The 17415-nt window shown below is 52.8% G+C and overlaps 1 protein-coding gene across 7 annotated transcripts in view; it reads left to right on the top strand.

Annotated features, from left to right (window-relative positions):
• The window catches only part of tln2b (talin 2b), an 84104-nt gene that overhangs the window by 52016 nt on the left and 14673 nt on the right, over positions 1 to 17415 (top strand). For all 7 annotated transcript variants that reach the window (XM_030366857.1, XM_030366859.1, XM_030366858.1 and 4 more), the window contains exons 33-48: positions 74 to 196; positions 638 to 781; positions 1065 to 1226; positions 1551 to 1691; positions 2372 to 2553; positions 2786 to 2918; positions 3020 to 3121; positions 3325 to 3495; positions 4116 to 4262; positions 5881 to 5982; positions 6201 to 6320; positions 8186 to 8332; positions 10830 to 10996; positions 12029 to 12212; positions 14068 to 14193; positions 15550 to 15666. In XM_030366857.1, the coding sequence (XP_030222717.1) occupies positions 74 to 196; positions 638 to 781; positions 1065 to 1226; positions 1551 to 1691; positions 2372 to 2553; positions 2786 to 2918; positions 3020 to 3121; positions 3325 to 3495; positions 4116 to 4262; positions 5881 to 5982; positions 6201 to 6320; positions 8186 to 8332; positions 10830 to 10996; positions 12029 to 12212; positions 14068 to 14193; positions 15550 to 15666 (2268 nt within the window). The remainder of the gene's footprint in view (positions 1 to 73; positions 197 to 637; positions 782 to 1064; positions 1227 to 1550; positions 1692 to 2371; positions 2554 to 2785; positions 2919 to 3019; positions 3122 to 3324; positions 3496 to 4115; positions 4263 to 5880; positions 5983 to 6200; positions 6321 to 8185; positions 8333 to 10829; positions 10997 to 12028; positions 12213 to 14067; positions 14194 to 15549; positions 15667 to 17415) is intronic.

Raw genomic sequence — 17415 nt, 5'->3', positions numbered from 1 at the left:
CTGTTTATACACGCGGCCAGCCGCTCAAGGCCCCCCATGTCAACCCCCTGATCTCCATCCCCGCCACCCGCAGGTCCTTGGGGAGTCCATGGCCGGCATCTCTCAGCACTGCAAGACGGGCGACGTGGCCGCCTTCGGGGAGAGCGTGGGCGTCGCCTCCAAGGCCCTGTGCGGGCTGACGGAGGCCGCCGGACAGGTGAGATCACAGCCCCGCTCTCCCCCCCACACGGATGAATCCCCCTTCTCCTTTCATCTCCTCCTCGCCCCCTCGCTGTCCTCCTCCTCCTCCTCCTCCTCGTCACGAGTCCTTCGGAAGGCTTTGTAGTTTGCAGACTCCCCAGAAGAAGAAAGCAGAACCACTGTGCCGCTCCCTTTAAACAAGGCACCAGCCAAACTCTCCTTGTTATTTTTGTACTCTTCTTAATAATAGCACTATTAATCTTTTAATGCATCACTTTTTTAAATTAATTTTACAAAGTGCGTGTTCTTACCTTTCTACTACTTTTATTTAAGGCCAGGTTAACAAAGTGCTTGTCGTGTTCTTTGTTTATTATTCATAATTATAATGATAACAGTAGAAACCCGTCTACTACCCTTATTAAGAGCCAGGTAAACAAAGGGCATTCTGTTCCTGCAGGCCTCGTATCTGGTGGGCGTCTCGGACACCAACAGCCTCTCCGGCCAGGTGGGCCTGGTGGATCCCATTCAGTTTGCGCGGGCCAACCAGGCCATACAGATGGCCTGTCAGAACCTGGTGGACCCAGCCAGCAGTCCCTCGCAGGTGGGTCCGGGGTCCGCGAGGAACCGCTCATACCAGTGCTGTTGTTATCATACCCGGAGGCGACTGCAGAGTTTGCTGTTTAAGTTTTCAAAATGTCGTCGTATCTGCTTTGAGAGAAATGGCACAGTACGGGATTTGTGAAAAAGTTTTGCTTGGTCTGGTATCCTATTTACAGTAGTTGATGGACAGTTATGGACAGCATTGCACATTTGTTCTTTTTATTACCTTGCTCTATTAACCTGACTATTTCCTTCTGACTACACCTTTGTTTCTGTTTGTCCAGGTCCTGTCTTCAGCGACCATCGTGGCCAAGCACACCTCTGCGCTCTGCAACGCCTGCCGCCTGGCCTCGTCCAAGACCTCCAACCCGGTGGCGCGGAGGCAGTTCGTCCAGTCGGCCAAGGAGGTGGCCAACACCACGGCCAACCTGGTCAAGACCATCAAGGTCGGACCCACCGCCACACTCCACAAGACACTGGGCCTACTCTACATTACATTTATATTGTGATATACATAGTATACGTTTCTTCCAATCTCACTGGCATTGATTTCATAATTCTAATAATAAATCATCATAAATATCGTCGTTGTGTAATATAGTATCAAGTCAGCATCTAAAGATGTGTGGTTGTATTCTTATTCGTATGAGATTGTTAGCATGGCTGAACTATTGGCGTGATCTCTCGGTTCTCAGTGCTGTTCTCTGAGTTGTGAGCCGTGTTAGTGGGGAGCATCAGAGCTGAGCGCCGGTGTGGTTCCTCTGCCCCAGGCCCTAGACGGTGACTTCTCAGAGGAGAACCGGAACAAGTGCCACGTGGCCACCAGCCCCCTCATCCAGGCCGTGGAGAACCTCTCCACCTTCGCCAACAACCCAGAGTTCGCTAGCATTCCTGCTCAGATCAGCCATGAGGTAGGTGTTCAGGGGGGCTGTCGCGTTGCCTGTGTGGGCGCTGTGGGAGAATCATTATTTTTTTATCGTAGAAATGATCGGGAAAAACGATTAAAATCAGCTTTATTCCTTCTCATCCAAATCCCCAGTGGAGTTTGGTTCAAAGACATGAAGGGAAGTTATTTGTGATGAATCGGTGCGTTCAGTTCCCTGAAAACGGTCCCAGCCTGTAGCAGGGTGTGCACAAGCAACTCGGGCATGAATCGGCTGCATGTGTGATTTTCACTCTTTTAAAGGCATAAGGGCTGATGGAAAACGGGCTGTTTTTTTCTTTCCTCGAACAATGTGAGCAGCAGCAGCAGCAGAGCCGTCGCGCCCACCTCAAGGTTGTACGGCTGTTATCGGTTGCCGGGCGGTGTTAACCCAACGCTCATGTGCAGCTGCTCTAATTCACACCTTGTTAATCTAATCACGAGGGACGCCCGCATCGTAAAGACCCACACGTTCCGTCTTTTACCTGCCGCTCAGCCAAAAGAACCCTTTCAATTTGTGATTAAACCTTGTGATCCCTCTGAGGAAGCGTAAGAACAATTTCTCTCCTTGTACCTGTGTGCTTTTGCCTTTTACCGCTCCAAAGGACCAATGTGATTTTACCGTAACACGTTGTGCTCGTGTTTGTTCCTCCATGTCCCGCCCTAAAGGGGTCCGCGGCTCAGGAGCCCATCGTGCGCTCGGCCCGGTGCATGCTCGACAGCTCCACCTACCTGCTGGAGACCGCGCGCTCATTGGTCCTCAACCCCAAGGACCCGCCCACCTGGTCGGTGCTGGCGGGCCACTCCCGGACGGTGTCCGATTCCATCAAGAGTCTGATCACCTCCATCAGGTCAGTGCCCCTTCCCCCCCCCCCCCCCGACCTCGCCCTCCATAGAGCTGGAGGATTACCACAGCGAACACACTTCAGCACGCTGACCCCTAATCGAATTGAACCATTAGAGGAACGATACGACGTAGGAGGATGCCTCTCGCCGGGCGATCTCCTCCCCAGTAGGTCCTCTACGCGTGTCCCCTGGGGACGTTCCCCCCTCCCTCCCTGAGTCAGTGTTCGGTCCTTTCAGGGACAAAGCACCGGGTCAGAGGCAGTGCGACTACTCCATCGACAACATCAACAAGTGCATCCGGGACATCGAGCACGCCTCGCTGGCCGCCGTGGACCTGACCCTGCCCTGCCGCGACGACATCTCCATGGAGGTGAGCCCCCCCCCCCCGCCCCGCCGCTGACAGCCCCGCGGTGCGGTGCCCCCCCCCCCCTGGTGCTGAGTGCTTCGATGTGTGTGTGCTCCTCTGCACAGGCCCTCCAGGACCAGCTGACCTCCTCGGTGCAGGAGATCGGCTACCTCATCGACCCCGTGTCCACCTCGGCCCGCGGGGAGGCGGCCCAGCTGGGACACAAGGTGCGGCCCCCCCGACCGCGTCTCTCACACGGTGCTATTAACCCTTTACCCTCTGGTCAGACCGTACCCACCACCGCAGACAATAGATAGGCAGTTTGGAAGCTGTAGTGCGTCTGTTACAAACCGGTCCAACCTTGGCCCCTTGTTGACCGCCATAGGGAAGTATTCAGGCTCCGTTCAACCCTAACCCCCCCCCCCCCCAGGTGACCCGTCTGGCCAGCTACTTTGAGCCTCTGATCGTGGCCTCTGTGGGCCTGGCCTCCAAGCTGCTGGACCAGCAGCAGCAGATGACCATCCTGGATCAGAGCAAGACCCTGTCCGAGTCGGCCCTGCAGATGCTCTACGCGGCCAAAGAAGGGGGCGGGAACCCCAAGGTGAGGCACACTCGTGCACACGCACGTGCACCCACCCACGCACAAACGCACACACACACACACACACACACACTCTCCTTCTCTCTCCCTGTCTCCCTGTCTGTGTGTCTGTCTGTCTGTCTGTCTGTCTGTCTGTCTGTCTTTCTGTCTGCCCGTCTGCCCGTCTGCCCGTCTGCCCGTCTGCCCGTCTGCCCGTCTGCCCGTCTGTCTGTCTGTCTGTCTGTCTGTCTGTCTGTCTCTCGCACACACACTGACTCACTCACTGCCTCACTTACTCACTCACTCAAACACAAACGACCACACGCACAAACACACACACGCACACACTATGTTTTGAGTCCTCAACCTCCATTTTGGCAAGACTGTTGACGGTCCAAAATAAAGCTGAAGAAATACATTTCTGCTGTTGGTAGGCATTACGGGAGAACGGCAAAAACAAAAACAAAAAACCAAATTCCTCCAGAAAGCACAGCGGCTGTCGTCTGTGGGGTCCACGGCCATGGCCCCACCCAGCAGCTCCCTCAGCGGGCCCCCTCCCTCTGCAGAGACACAGCGGGAGGATAAACACGGGTAATGCGGTCACGCTTGTTTACGTCTGCCTCTCTCTCCTCCCCTCCCAGGCGGCGCACACCCACGACGCCATCTCGGAGGCGGCCCAGCTGATGAAGGAGGCGGTGGAGGACCTCATGGTGACGCTGAACGAGGCGGCCAGCGAGGGCGGGATGGTGGGCGGCATGGTGGAGGCCATCACCGAGTCCATGTACAGGGTGAGTGGGGGGAGGGCGGGGCCAGGGGGGGTGGGGGCGGGGCCAGGGTGAGTGGGGGGGAGGGCGGGGCCAGGGTGAGTGGGGGGGAAGGCGGGGCCAGGGTGAGTGGGGGGGGTTCGAAAGGCTCACATGGGGGGTGTGAGCCTTTCGATCCTATCCGAATGGAATAGGATCGTTATTCAATCTTTTAAGGTTAAGTTTGTGTGTGTGTGTGTGTGTTCGTGTGTTTGTTTTAAACTTGTGAATATCTGATTTCTGATTTCATAGTGTTTCGTTCTAATCGTTTAACCGTGTGTGAGTGTGTCTACTAGTGTGTGTGTGTGTGTGTGTGTGTGTGTGTGTGTGTGTGTGTTTTGCGTGTGTTTGTGTTCTAAACCTCTTAATGGGGAGAGCTTCTACTCCTAATCCATCAATATTAATGGGGTCTGTGTGTTTGTGTGTGTGTGCACGCACGTGAGCATCTTTTGTGCTGACTATTTTCTTTGGCTCACGACGTATCCCTCTCTCTCTCTCTCTCTCTCTCTCTCTCTCTCTCTCTCTCTCTCTCTCTCTCTCTCTCTCTCTCGGCCCGTCGAGGTGGAGGGGAGCCAGAGTCCTCATTAACTTTAGACTTTCAGTGGAGGGGAGACACTCGCACTGGCAGTGCTGACGCTGCTCAACGGACGGAGCGTGTCTGTCTTTGCGCTGCTCATTAGGCTAATGCATGGCACGGGCCCAGTCCGCTGCCCACTGGCGGTGTTAGCTGTCACTCGACGTCGCTGCAGGACAGGCTCCGCCCCCAGCTGGCGGCTAGCTGTGTTAATAATAGCGACAGGATGCTGCAGATGTAGCTACCAACGTCACTGACGCCGTACAGTGAACCATACGTCGGCAGTGAGGGGGATGTGCTGCCTGTTGAGTGGAGTCCTCCTCCTATGTGTTAGGACAGAACGCAGAACAAGACAGGACGAACCTCTCATAAGGATAAGGATAACCCATGAAAGGTGTCGTGTCAGTGTAGGATCCTGTGTGATGGGGGTGTTGACGCTGACGGGGCTCAGCCGAGATTGCTAACAACATTATATTTTATTCAGGGGACACGCCAGAGTGGTTTATTTAGCTTTCATCCCCGTTGCCGACGAGGATTAGATATTCGTTGCTTAGATCCACAAGGTTATTGGTGTTTTATCGAATTTACCAGCTTCAATTTAAATATTGCTCCCCACTGCTTCGAGCATACTGCTTCTGCGTTGCCACTCCACAGCTGGTCGATCGTTGTATCTGAGCCTTGTTGTTAATGTTGGATTTGTAGCACCTTGATTTTAAACTGTTGGTGTCCTTGTGTTATTACACCACACTATTGACCAATCAGGATGCAGTATTAAACAAGACTAGTGGGGAGCAGGTTTAACGCATCCATACACTAGATATGACCTGCTGGTTATTGCACATGCATCTAGGCACATGCACTTCAAACCAATCAGGCGCGTGAACATTGAGCTATTCAGCATGAGGTGTTATGAACACCCGTCACCGGTGTCCTACAACAATGGGGTGAACCACAGTGAAAGGGATCACGTTGGGATGGACGGATCGTGTGTACTGACACCAGAATACTGTTCTGTTTTGCGGACTGCAGTTGGACGAAGGAACCCCCCCAGACCCGCGCGGCTCCTTCGTGGACTACCAGACCACCATGGTGAAGTTCTCCAAGGCCATCGCCATCACCGCCCAAGAGATGGTGAAGCCCCAAGCTCTGCTCCTCTCTGCTCCCCCCCCCCCCTGTCGCCATGGGATCTAACCCGTCTCATTCCACCCATTCTGCACAACCTGCCATCTCATAGCAGTATCGGTACCTCCCGCCCATCTGTGTGTGTGTGTGTGTGTGTGTGTGTGTGTGTGTGCGTGTGCTTTGACCTATGTCTCTCTGTGCCCCCCCCCCGCCACCACCACCACCAGATGACCAAGTCGGTGGCGTGCACGGAGGAACTGGGTGGCCTGGCGTCCCAGGTGACCGGGGAGTACGGGCAGCTGGCGCAGCAAGGCCGCCTGGCAGCTGCCACCGCCGAGCCAGAGGAGGTAGGAGAGGTCTGGGGACGGGCCAGAGGGCTGAGGGGAGGGAACCAGAGAGAGCCGGGGCTCTCTGTCTGTCTGTCTGTCTGTCTGTCTGTCTGTCTGTCTGTCTGTCTGTCTGTCTGTCTGTCTGTGTGTGTGTGTGTGTGTGTGTGTGTGTGTGTGTTGTTTGAGTTTGCCAGTGAAATGTCTGGGATATCAATCTGCGGTCCCATGATTGTTTGCTTTGTCGTCTGTAAACACAATCTGCTGTGTGTAGGCACACACACACACACACATGCTCATGTAAATAAACACAAACACTTATGGACAAGCACACGCACACACACTGTCACGCACATAAATAAACACACACAGACACTAAAGACACATAGACACACTCACACACATACCCACAGTCACCATGAAAAACACAACCACAGGACACACACATAGACGCTTAAACACATTGAAATTCACAGACATTGACGTAAACACACACAAACACATTCACACTGACACTGCTACATACAGATACATGCAACCACATAACCCATGAACACAGACATTGATACACACAGAGTCAGCTCGCACAGCCACACACAGCTACACAGAGGCAGAAAATACACACTAAGACAGATACAGGGAGAGAGAGACACTAACATACAGAGTCAGAGAGAGAGAGAGAGACACTAACATGCAGAGAGAGAGAGAGAGAGAGAGAGAGAGAACGAGAGAGAGAGATAGATTAACCTGCAGAGAGAGGGAGAGACTAACCTGCAGAGAGAGAGACAGACTAACCTGCAGAGAGAGAGAGAGACTAACCTGCAGAGAGAGAGAGAGAGAGAGAGACTAACATGCAGAGAGAGACACTAACATGCAGAGAGAGAGAGAGAGAGAGACACTAACATGCAGAGAGAGAGAGAGAGAGAGAGAGAGAGATTAACCTGCAGAGAGAGGGAGAGACTAACCTGCAGAGAGAGAGAGAGAGAGAGAGCGAGAGAGAGAGAGAAAGACTAACATGCAGAGAGAGACACTAACATGCACAGAGAGAGAGACACTAACATGCAGAGAGAGAGAGAGAGAGACACTAACATGCAGAGAGAGAGAGAGACTAACCTGCAGAGAGAGAGACTAACATGCAGAGAGAGAGAGAAAGAGAGAGAGACTAACATACAGAGAGAGAGAGAGACTAACATACAGAGGCAGATGTTTTGTTATTTGACCTGGCGCCTTCCCCGAAGGCTGTTCAGTTTTTTTCCCGTCTGAAGTCAAACAGAAATCTATTCTCTCCCTCCCCGCCCACGCCGCGTTGTCTCCCAGCTCCGTGATGAGCAGGGAACGGGAACATAAACAGAGAAAAAGGCCCTCGAAACAAAACACACCGCTCTTATCAATACCTCTCGTTATACGCTGAGCTGCGGAGAAACAAATAGAGGATAGAAACCGTCCGGTAACCATGGCGACGTCGCTCCCCCAGAAGCCTCAAAAAGGCTGTAGTGGCTGTTGTAATGAAGTTCCACCCACCCGTCGATCCGTCAGGAAATGAAAGGTGCAGCGCCGCCACTACACCACCCACGACCACCCTCTAGCCTCCACCCCCACCCACCCCTCCCCAACCCCCCCGCCCCTCCGAAACAAGCTCAGTCGTCCAGAGCCCACCCAGCTGATCAGAGCGCACCAGCCTTGGTCCGTGGTGGGGGAGGCCTGGTACGAAGAAGGAGGAGGTGGAGGGGTTGGAGGAGAAGGTGGAGGAGGAAGTAGAAGTGGGGAAGGAGGAGCTGGAGGAGGAGGGGGGGACGGGGTTGACGGGGAGGGAGGAGGTGGAGGAGGGTTGGGTGTAGGATGACGGGTCTGATTGAGCTGCCGCTGCCTGACGCGTGTGCCTGCAGGTGGGGTTCCAGATAAAGACCCGGGTGCAGGAGCTGGGCCATGGCTGCATCCACCTGGTCCAGAAGGCAGGCGCTCTGCAGGTCAGCCCCACGGACAGCTTCTCCAAGAAGGAGCTCATCGATTGTGCCCGCGCCGTCACCGAGAAGGTAAGCCCACCGGGGGGGGGGGGGGGGGGGGGGAACACGGGGGGACATGTGGTATTATACCACAGTCTTGTGGGAGAGGTGATAGTAATTGGTCGATAAGGTTCCAAGTGGGCATTCTTTTTTAATAACCGGACACCTCTGCCTTTGGCACCCCTGTCCAAGTCTATTATCAATAAGATGTTTCCATGACAACCCAACGTTAACATGCTCAAAGCACCGCGGAAGAAGTTGTAACGTTGAAATGACAGCGGATTCAGTCAACAGACATCGATGAAAGCAGCTCATATCTGGTGATTGTTGGTTACCGTGGTGTAAGTGGAACAGACCTCTTACGATAAGGTGCCCCGGCACTGGGAGGAGACCTCGGCTCTCCTCGTCCGCTCTCCTTCCGTAGTATCACCGGAATGATCTTCTCTCAGTTCAGCTTTTCCGGTCCTTTCAAAAGTATTAGTTTCTGGCGTTGACATCGGCGCTAACTGAAAGAGATGTTCCCGCGCTCTGTTTGTTAGCGCCGCCGCCGCCGCCGCCTCGGCACACCCGCTACACGTTTCCAATTAGTGCTTAAAGTGAACCGACACGGTCACTCAGCGGGAACACGGCTTTAATTCCCCTGCATAAGAGCAAGAGCAAGAGCTTATGTTTCTGGCCCCCCCCCTACCTACGGGCCCGTGAAGCGTGCGACGGCAGCACCCCTCCCCCATCCCCCCCCCCCCCCCCCCCCCGCCAACGTGTCCCCCCACATTACCATTCCGCTCCCCTCCCCGGCGACGTAATTCGATTTCCGTCTCCCACAGCTCAAGTCTGACCTGAATAAAAGGCGTCCTCATGTATATGGATTAGCGAGCCTCATTGCCATGTGCGTCACGGAGAGCCCTGGCTTCTTTACCATGAGGGAGGGGCTACCACCCCCCCCCCTTCCCAGACAGATCGGGGTGGGAGGATGCGGTGCGACTCGTCGGGTCTAGACGGATGTCATTCGGCAGAGTGTGGGAACACTAAAGCGTGGTTAACCCTAGTCTCCCCTCCTGCTGCATGCCTCCTGCTCTGTTCAGCTGAGCAGGATACCTGAGTGATGCTAGCGACTGATGTCGTCGACGGATGTTAGCGATGACTGATCTTCGTGATGACTGATGTTGATTACAGTCGGCCACAGCTGCTGTCTGAATAATTATCATACCGGTGAGGGTACCTCGACACATGTGGTAGAAAAGCACCGGCTCGGCAAGGTGTACAAGCAGTGAGTCGGCACGACGTAGCGGCGGAGCTCGCTGTGGCGGTGGAGAAACGCTTTGGTTTCCTGCATCCTGGGCTTCTCAGTATCTGTCGGAAGATAAGACATCCCTTTTATCTCTGCACCCAAGTGCAGCCCGGGTGATATAGCAGCAGAAATAACAGCAAACACAACACAGAAGATACAAACACCTAAACAACTGCTATATATATATATATATATATATATATATATATATATATATATATATATACAGTGTTGGGAAGGTTACTTTCAAAATGTATCCAGTTACAGAATATATAATACATGCCCAAAAATGTAACATGTAACGTATTCCGTTTCATCACTCATTCTGAGTATTGTATTCTGAATACTTGGATTACTTCCACATTGAATTGCATTTTATAAGTGTAGGAATGCGGCATCAAATCCTGCTTACTAAACAGGCCTATTCTGGTGTGTTCTTCTTCTGTGTTAGGCCCAAGTCTCCCTGAAAGTGAACTATTTTATATAATTTGCTGTAGTTGAACAAAGACTATAAGGGTATGTTCATGCGAAAGATATTTGCTATTGCATCTAAAAAAGAATTCACTGAGCTAAGTGCATAGGTGGTGCCTGTTACGTCCAAAGAGGCATATGCTTTGTAGAACTGGATCGGACCGAGGTGCGTTCGCTTCCACATCACAAGCGAACCGTACCAGGGTTCGTTTGGAAGCGAACCGAGACCAGCTGTTCCGGGAGGTCTCGGTCGGCTGATCCGAAGTGAGATGGTTGCATTCACACCTCCGCAAACGTACCGAACCAAGGAGACCAAACTCGTTTAGTGCGCACTAAATGCTGTTGGTGTGAAAGCACGAATAAACCGCTGAAACAGAAGTATCGTCATGTAATCCATTGATTTCAACAATGTAACTGTAGTCTAAATACCAACTATTTAAATTGTAACTGTAACGGAATACAGTTAGCTATAATTTGTATTCTGAATACGTAACGCCGGTACATGTATTCCGTTACTCCCCAACAATGTATATATATATATATATATATATATATAACACCTTTGCACTGATACATCTATTTGAATAATCGACAGTAAAAAGAATAAACTTGGATAAACTTAAAGTAAGAATATGTATTATGATTTACAGAATCCGTACGTTACCTGGCCAATGGGACGCCGCCGGGCTAACATCAGTATACGGTGGGAGCGCCTCGATGACCTAGGTTCATGGTCATCCTCACGGGTCTGTGTTGTGCGCCCCGCAGGTGTCCCTGGTCCTGTCGGCGCTGCAGGCGGGGAACAGGGGCACGCAGGCCTGCATCACGGCCGCCAGCGCCGTGTCCGGCATCATCGCCGACCTGGACACCACCATCATGTTCGCCTCGGCCGGCACGCTGAACCCCGAGGACGACGAGTGCTTCGCCGACCACAGGTAGGAACAAACGGGGACAAACAGCGCCTGTAGGAGGACGGGGAGTCCTCCACATCAGAGGGAAAGGCGTACGCTGCTCTTTAATGTTGGGAATAACATGTTCTCTGGAATAACATGGTGTATATATATTCAATCTATTTTTATTATATATATCTATACATATATATACAGTAAATAGTATATTTGTTTTATATCATATTTATATCAAAAATATATCTTGATTAAGAAGTAAGGTGTATGTATCCTATGCATATATTTCACTATTTTGCATAAGCATTTATCGGGAGTGATTTAACGGTGGCCTCTGATCCGTTTGGTTAAGAAGCAGGTAAAGGCTGGGCATTTTGCTCTAGGTGCCTACAGGTAGACCGCAGCCTTTGGGATCATCTTACGTCTAGAACTCCAACACCCCCACCTCGACACACTATCCTCATTACACACACATTGGAACTTGACCTCATCGAAGAGCTCTTTCACCCAACATTCTGCGAGGGAGTACCACGAGTTCAGCAGAAACCAATTTGCTAAGCTTTAACCTAAAACCCCCAGAAAACAAATTGTTGTCGTGCAGTTATCTCATCATAACAACAGTCTTTCATTCTTTATCTGGGCAAAGTGCTGTTATTTCAGACTAAACACTGTGTTTGCAAGCCGTTGTGATAAGGAAGCGCAAATGCAGAGCAACCATTAGTGTCATTGCCTGCCCTATTCCAGAGATGAAGGCACTTTTATTCATTCCGATGGCTGCTGGGATGGGGATGTGTGTTGGGGGCCAGATTGGGTTTTAAACCCCACATGGTTCTGTTTCCCACAGGGTGACACTGCTGTGATGGGAGGTGAAGTCAAGATGCATTCGCTAAGTGTTTTTAAGGTGGTCGTCCGATCAATTTGAGGATACCCTGAAATGAAAAGTCCTAGCTCACGGGGGTAGGCTTGAGTCGTGGTTCACTGGGAGAGCAAACGAAAGGGAAACAGCTCATGAAAGGGAAACATACCGTGTGTGTGTGTGTGTGTGTGTGTGTGTGTGTGCAGGGAGAGCATCCTGAAGACGGCCAAGGCCCTGGTGGAAGACACCAAGCTGCTGGTGGCGGGCGCGGCCTCCAGCCAGGACCGGCTGGCCCAGGCCGCCCAGTCCTCCGCCCAGACCATCACCCAGCTCACCGAGGTGGTCAAACTGGGAGCCACCAGCATGGGCTCTGACGACCCAGAGACACAGGTGGGCGTCTGGTGGTCTCTCTCTCTTTGTCTAGCTGTCCGTCTTTGTCTGGCTGTCTGTCTCTTGTCTGGCTGTCTGCCTGGCTGTCTGACTCCTTGTCTTCTGGCTGGCTGTCCCTCTCTTTATCTGGCTGTCTGTCTCTTGGTCTGCCTGGCTGTCTCTTGGTCTGTCTCTTTGTCTGGCTGTCTGTCTCTTTGTCTCGCTGTCTCACTTGTCTGTCTCCTTGGCTGGCTGTCTATCTAGCTATCTCTGCTATCTGTTTAGCTATATATCATCAATCTATCTGTTTGTCTGTCTGTTTATTCGTCTCTCTCTCTCTCTCTCTCTCTCTCTCTCTCTCTCTCTCTCTCTCTCTCTCTCTCTCTCTCTCTCTCTCTCTCTCTCTCTCTCTCTCTCTCTCTCTCTCTCTCTCTCTCTCTCTCTCTCTCTCTCTCTTTTTTTCTCTGATGCGATTTGTGCCAAAAAATAGAGGATGTTTCAAAACGTCTAAATTCCTCACTGCATTTGCAGGAGTACTTCAATACTTTTTTTTCGTATTCAACTCATCAAGTAGCCTGGTGCAATACATACACTCTAGAAACCTATCTTGAGCATTACTCATGCGGACACATAGAGGCTCCATCAGGCACAAAACACGCAAGAATTTAACCCATCTTCCCATACCAGGGATAGTGCCACCGGGCCAGGCATGCCAAACACTTCATTATGAACTTATACAATATTCAATAGAGAATGATCTCAAAATGATGTCATCTATTGTGTCACGAACTACAGCGCTGAAGGTTCGGTTTGGGATGTGATCACTCTATCGCGCCATGGACTGTTGACGTTTCAGCGCTTTACTTAGTTTTAAACACTGTTTGAGGTATTTTATTGGTGAATTGGTGAAGGTATCATTGATCACTTTGAGGGGGGGGATTCTGTCTCCACCTGGGGAAAACATAATTCAGCACAGGCAGGAATATATAGACCAGAAAGGGGGAAATCCCACGCACCCCCCGGCAAATCATACCCTGTATATATATATATATATATATATATATATATATCTCTCACTGACTCACTTACTCACTTTCCTACTCAGTCTTTCTCTTTCACCCTGTCTCTGTGTCTCTCTGTCTCTCTCTCTCTCTCCCTCTCTCCCTCTCCCTCTCCCTCTCCCTCTCCGTCTCTGTCTCTGTCTCTGTCTCTGTCTCTGTCTCTGTCTCTCTCTCTCTCCCTCTCCCTCTCCCTCTCCCTCTCCCTCTCTGTCTCTCTCTCTCTCTCTCTCTCTCTCCCTCTCCCTCTCCCTCTCCCTCTCTGTCTCTCTCTCTCTCTCTCTCTCTCTCTCTCTCTCTCTCTCTCTCTCTCAGTGGCTGTGTCTGTGTCGGTCGGTCTCCCTGTATCCATCTATCTGTCCATGTATCCATCTGTCCACCCATATGTCTGTCTGTCTGCCGTGTCCTGTGGGCTGCACTGATGCTAAAAACAACTATGTGCTTGATCAATCAGCCGTGTGGGAGTGCAGATTGACCCCGTATTGTATGACGGCGTCATGAAACAGTGAAACAACACACTCAAACGGGACGGCGCCATCCATCATGGTTAGCTATCTCTCCCCGCCGCACGCCCGGGGAGACACCTCCCCCGTTGTAATTACAGCCTCTATCTTCCTCCTCCTCCCCCTCTCTCTGTGTGTCAGCCCCTTGTCTCCCCTCCATGTCAGGGCCCGGGTAGGGGGGGGGGGGGTGATAAGCACCGCGTGTCAGAGTGCTGTCTCCCCAGGGAGGAAGGGAGGCCGGGTCGAGGGGAGCGGCTGATAAACCCATACAGCCATGGCCGGTGTGTCCTATTGATTCTCCTCCCCCCCCCGCAGGTGGTTCTGATCAACGCCGTGCGCGACGTGGCCAAGGCGCTCGCCGAGCTCATCAGCGCCACCAAGTGTGCGGCGGGGAAGCCAGCCGACGACCCGTCCATGTACCAGCTGAAGAGCGCCGCCAAGGTGGGGATGGTGTCACACACACACACACACATGCATGTAGACTCACACACACACACACACACATGTGTATGTAGGTAGGGTCGCGGATGTTGTGAATGCGTCAACGGTGGCAGCAACGGCGCCACCGGCGGTCGTGGAGTTCTGTTTGTTGGTTTCCGTCAAGGTTTGTTCTGTGAGAGGAGGGTGGGCGGACATCTTGGAATCCTAGCTCGGCTCAATGAGTGGTCTTGTTGGGAAGGGGGGGGGGGGGGCTGTTTTATTTTGTGTCGTTGCGTAACACCGCAGTGCTGTGTTGTAACCGTAACCTCTTGGTCTTTGCTCTGCCGTTCAATAGACCCTGAGATATTTTTACTTGATTGTGTGTGTGTGTGTGTGTGTGTGTGTGTGTGTGTGTGTGTGTGTGTGTGTGTGTGTGTGGTTGTGTGTGTGTGTGTGTGTGTGTTGTCTGTGTGTCGCTGTCACCAGTTGAACGTCTGTGGACCTTCCTATTAACCTTGCACATAACTCTCACAGGCCACGTTTCTTCCCAGCGGCAGATCATGCATCGGTATGAAGGCTAAAACCAGCCCCTTTCAACAACTATTCAACAACAACGTTATTATATATGCTCTCAGAAGGACTCACTTTCCTTACCGCAGCAAATGTACTTTGCTTGGAACGTGTGCGTGCATGTGTGTGTTTGTGTGTGTGTCTGCGTGCGTGTGTGAGTGTGTACAGTAAGAGATTGGCTCCATGTCTTAAAGCGGGTCTGTCCGTTATCACACCGTAGCCAATCAAAGGCTTGTTTTCCAGCCGCTGCTTGGAGACCTGGACCCTCTGCTTTTGTTTACTCTGGAGCTCTTCCCTCGCCGGCCGTCCGGCCCCAGCTTGAATCCATAACGCTCGGCGGCCTCCCTCATTGAAATGGAATGGGGGCCGCGCATGGGGCCCCCCCAAGCACACACTGACAGATTGGTTCTCTACCTCCAACACATGGCGGCCCCTGACCGCTCCGAGGGCCATGGCGTCTCAGGTTCCTGAAGCCTTTGCCGGTCCGCAGCCTGGCGTAACCTCTTGTAACCGATCAGCTCATTAGAGCGCAGCGATACAGAGCCCTGCTGTATCCATGCACCGGACTAGACCAGCTCCTTCCAGTGAAATAACACTCCTTTTTCCTATGTGCAAAAGTTCTCCTTTCCCTTTTTTAAACATTATGCAACGTGTTGAGCCATCCGATCACTATTTACTACCAACAAGGTCATGTTGAGAAACAACCTGGCAACGTTTTGTTTGGGTAGTGTTGAACAGAATAGGGGTGGAGGAGAGAGGGCTCCCCCTGCTGGTCTGACCGCGTTCTGCGCCCTCTGCTCCCCGCAGGTCATGGTCACCAACGTGACGTCGCTGCTGAAGACGGTGAAGGCGGTGGAGGACGAAGCGACCCGCGGCACGCGCGCTCTGGAGGCCACCATCGAGTGCATCAAGCAGGAGCTGACGGTGAGGAGGAGGAGGGGGAGGAGGGGGAGGGGGGAGGAGGAGATTGGGAGGAGGGGGAGGAGGGGGAGGGGGAGAATGAGATTGGGAGGAGGTGGAGTAGGAGGAGAAGCTGAGGGGGGAGGAGGAGGGGGAGAAGGAGATTGGGCGGAGGTGGGGTAGGAGGAGGAGCTGAGGGAAGAGGTGGGGGAGGGGGGGAGGAAGAGGGGGGGAGAAGGAGATTGGGAGGAGGTGGGGTTGGAGGAGGAGCTGAGGGAAGAGGAGGAGGGGGAGAAGGAGGTGACGTTGAGGAGGAGGAGGAGGAGAGGCAGGATGAAGGGGAGAAGGAGGTGTGGGAGGAGAGGGAAGAGAAGGCGGTGGAGGATGAGGAGGGGGTGAAGGAGGTGGGGGAGGGGGAGGAGGTGATGAAGGAGATGGGGGGGGAGGAGGAGGTTGGGGGAGGAGGAGGACCGGAGGAGGTGAGGTAGGAGGAGGAAGAGGCTGGGGAGGAGGAGGAGGAGGAGGAGGTTGGAAAAGAGGAGGGGGGGAAGGAAGAGGTGAAGGATGTCTAAACTTCTATAGCAGGTGGCGGCGGGCTGTGGAGGCTGTATTATAGTCGCCACGCTCAGTGGGTGTCTCTGCCGGTTCTTTCATACATGTGTGTCTGTGATTGTGTGCGTCGACCGGTGAAAAGGGACACTCGCCTTAAATCAGTGACACGAGCAATCTCTATAATGTGGAAAGTGTCTTTAATCCGCTCTACGCCGGTTTAACTGTTGACCAAGAGATCCGGGAGCCACCTAGCAGCTTCAGAGTCCCTGTGTCCCTCCGCCGTGGCGTTCCACTTTTAGAGGGGTGCAGGTAAGCCTCGTGGCAGCCCGCGAGCGGCACCAGCTGCCGGGCATAAATCATCCTTAAGGCCCCGTCTGGCAGCGGGGCCCAGAGCAGGTCACAGGTGTATGGATGTCCTCATTGCTAAACAACAACTGGAGCATCCCAGCTCCCGTCCCCCTGGTACTCTGTGGCCCGGGGTCTTTTATTCTTCATCTTATCAGTGATTGGCCAGCATGTATGACGGAGTGGATCACGCAACCGGTTGTTGTTTTTTCTTTTCTTTTTTTATTTTGCAAATGTTTGCTAATTCTTATCAGCAGGCGGCCAGCGTCCGATCGGACCGGGCCAACTACAACACAGCCCACGCTTAGCTTAAAGCAAAGCACAACAAAATGTCCTCTTTGTATTGAGGTCACGCTCGGACCGCCCCCCCTTCTCCCAGTACCGTCAGCCCAGGATCATTGTCCTGTATCTGTGTCTGTGTGTGTGTATCAGTGTTACATACGTGTGTGTGTGTGTGTGTGTGTGTGTGTGTGTGTGTGTGTGTGTGTGTGTGTGTGTGTGTGTGTGTGTGTGTGTGTGTGTGTGTGTGTGTGTGTGTGTGTGTGTGTGCGTGCGTGCGTGCGTGCGTGCGTGCGTGCGTGCGTGCGTGCGTGCGTGCGTGCGTGCGTGCGTGCGTGCGTGCGTGCGTGCGTGCGTGCGTGCGTGCGTGCGTGCGTGCGTGCGTGCGTGCGTGCGCGCGCGCGCGCGCGCGTGTAGCAGTGCTATGTATGTGTGTGGGTTTTTGTGTGGGTTTGTATCAGTGCTGTGTGTGTGTGTGTGTGTCAGTGCTGTGTGTGCATCAGTGCTGCCAATGTGTGTGTGTGTGTGTTTCAGTGCTCTGTGTGTGTGTGTTTCAGTGCTCTGTGTGTATAAGTGCTGTGTATGTGAGTGTGTATC

Source organism: Gadus morhua, chromosome 9 (genome assembly GCF_902167405.1).
Source record: "Gadus morhua chromosome 9, gadMor3.0, whole genome shotgun sequence".
NCBI lineage: Eukaryota > Metazoa > Chordata > Actinopteri > Gadiformes > Gadidae > Gadus > Gadus morhua.
The sequence above is the reverse complement of the archived record's forward strand: the minus strand, read 5'-3'. Positions and strand labels throughout refer to the sequence as shown.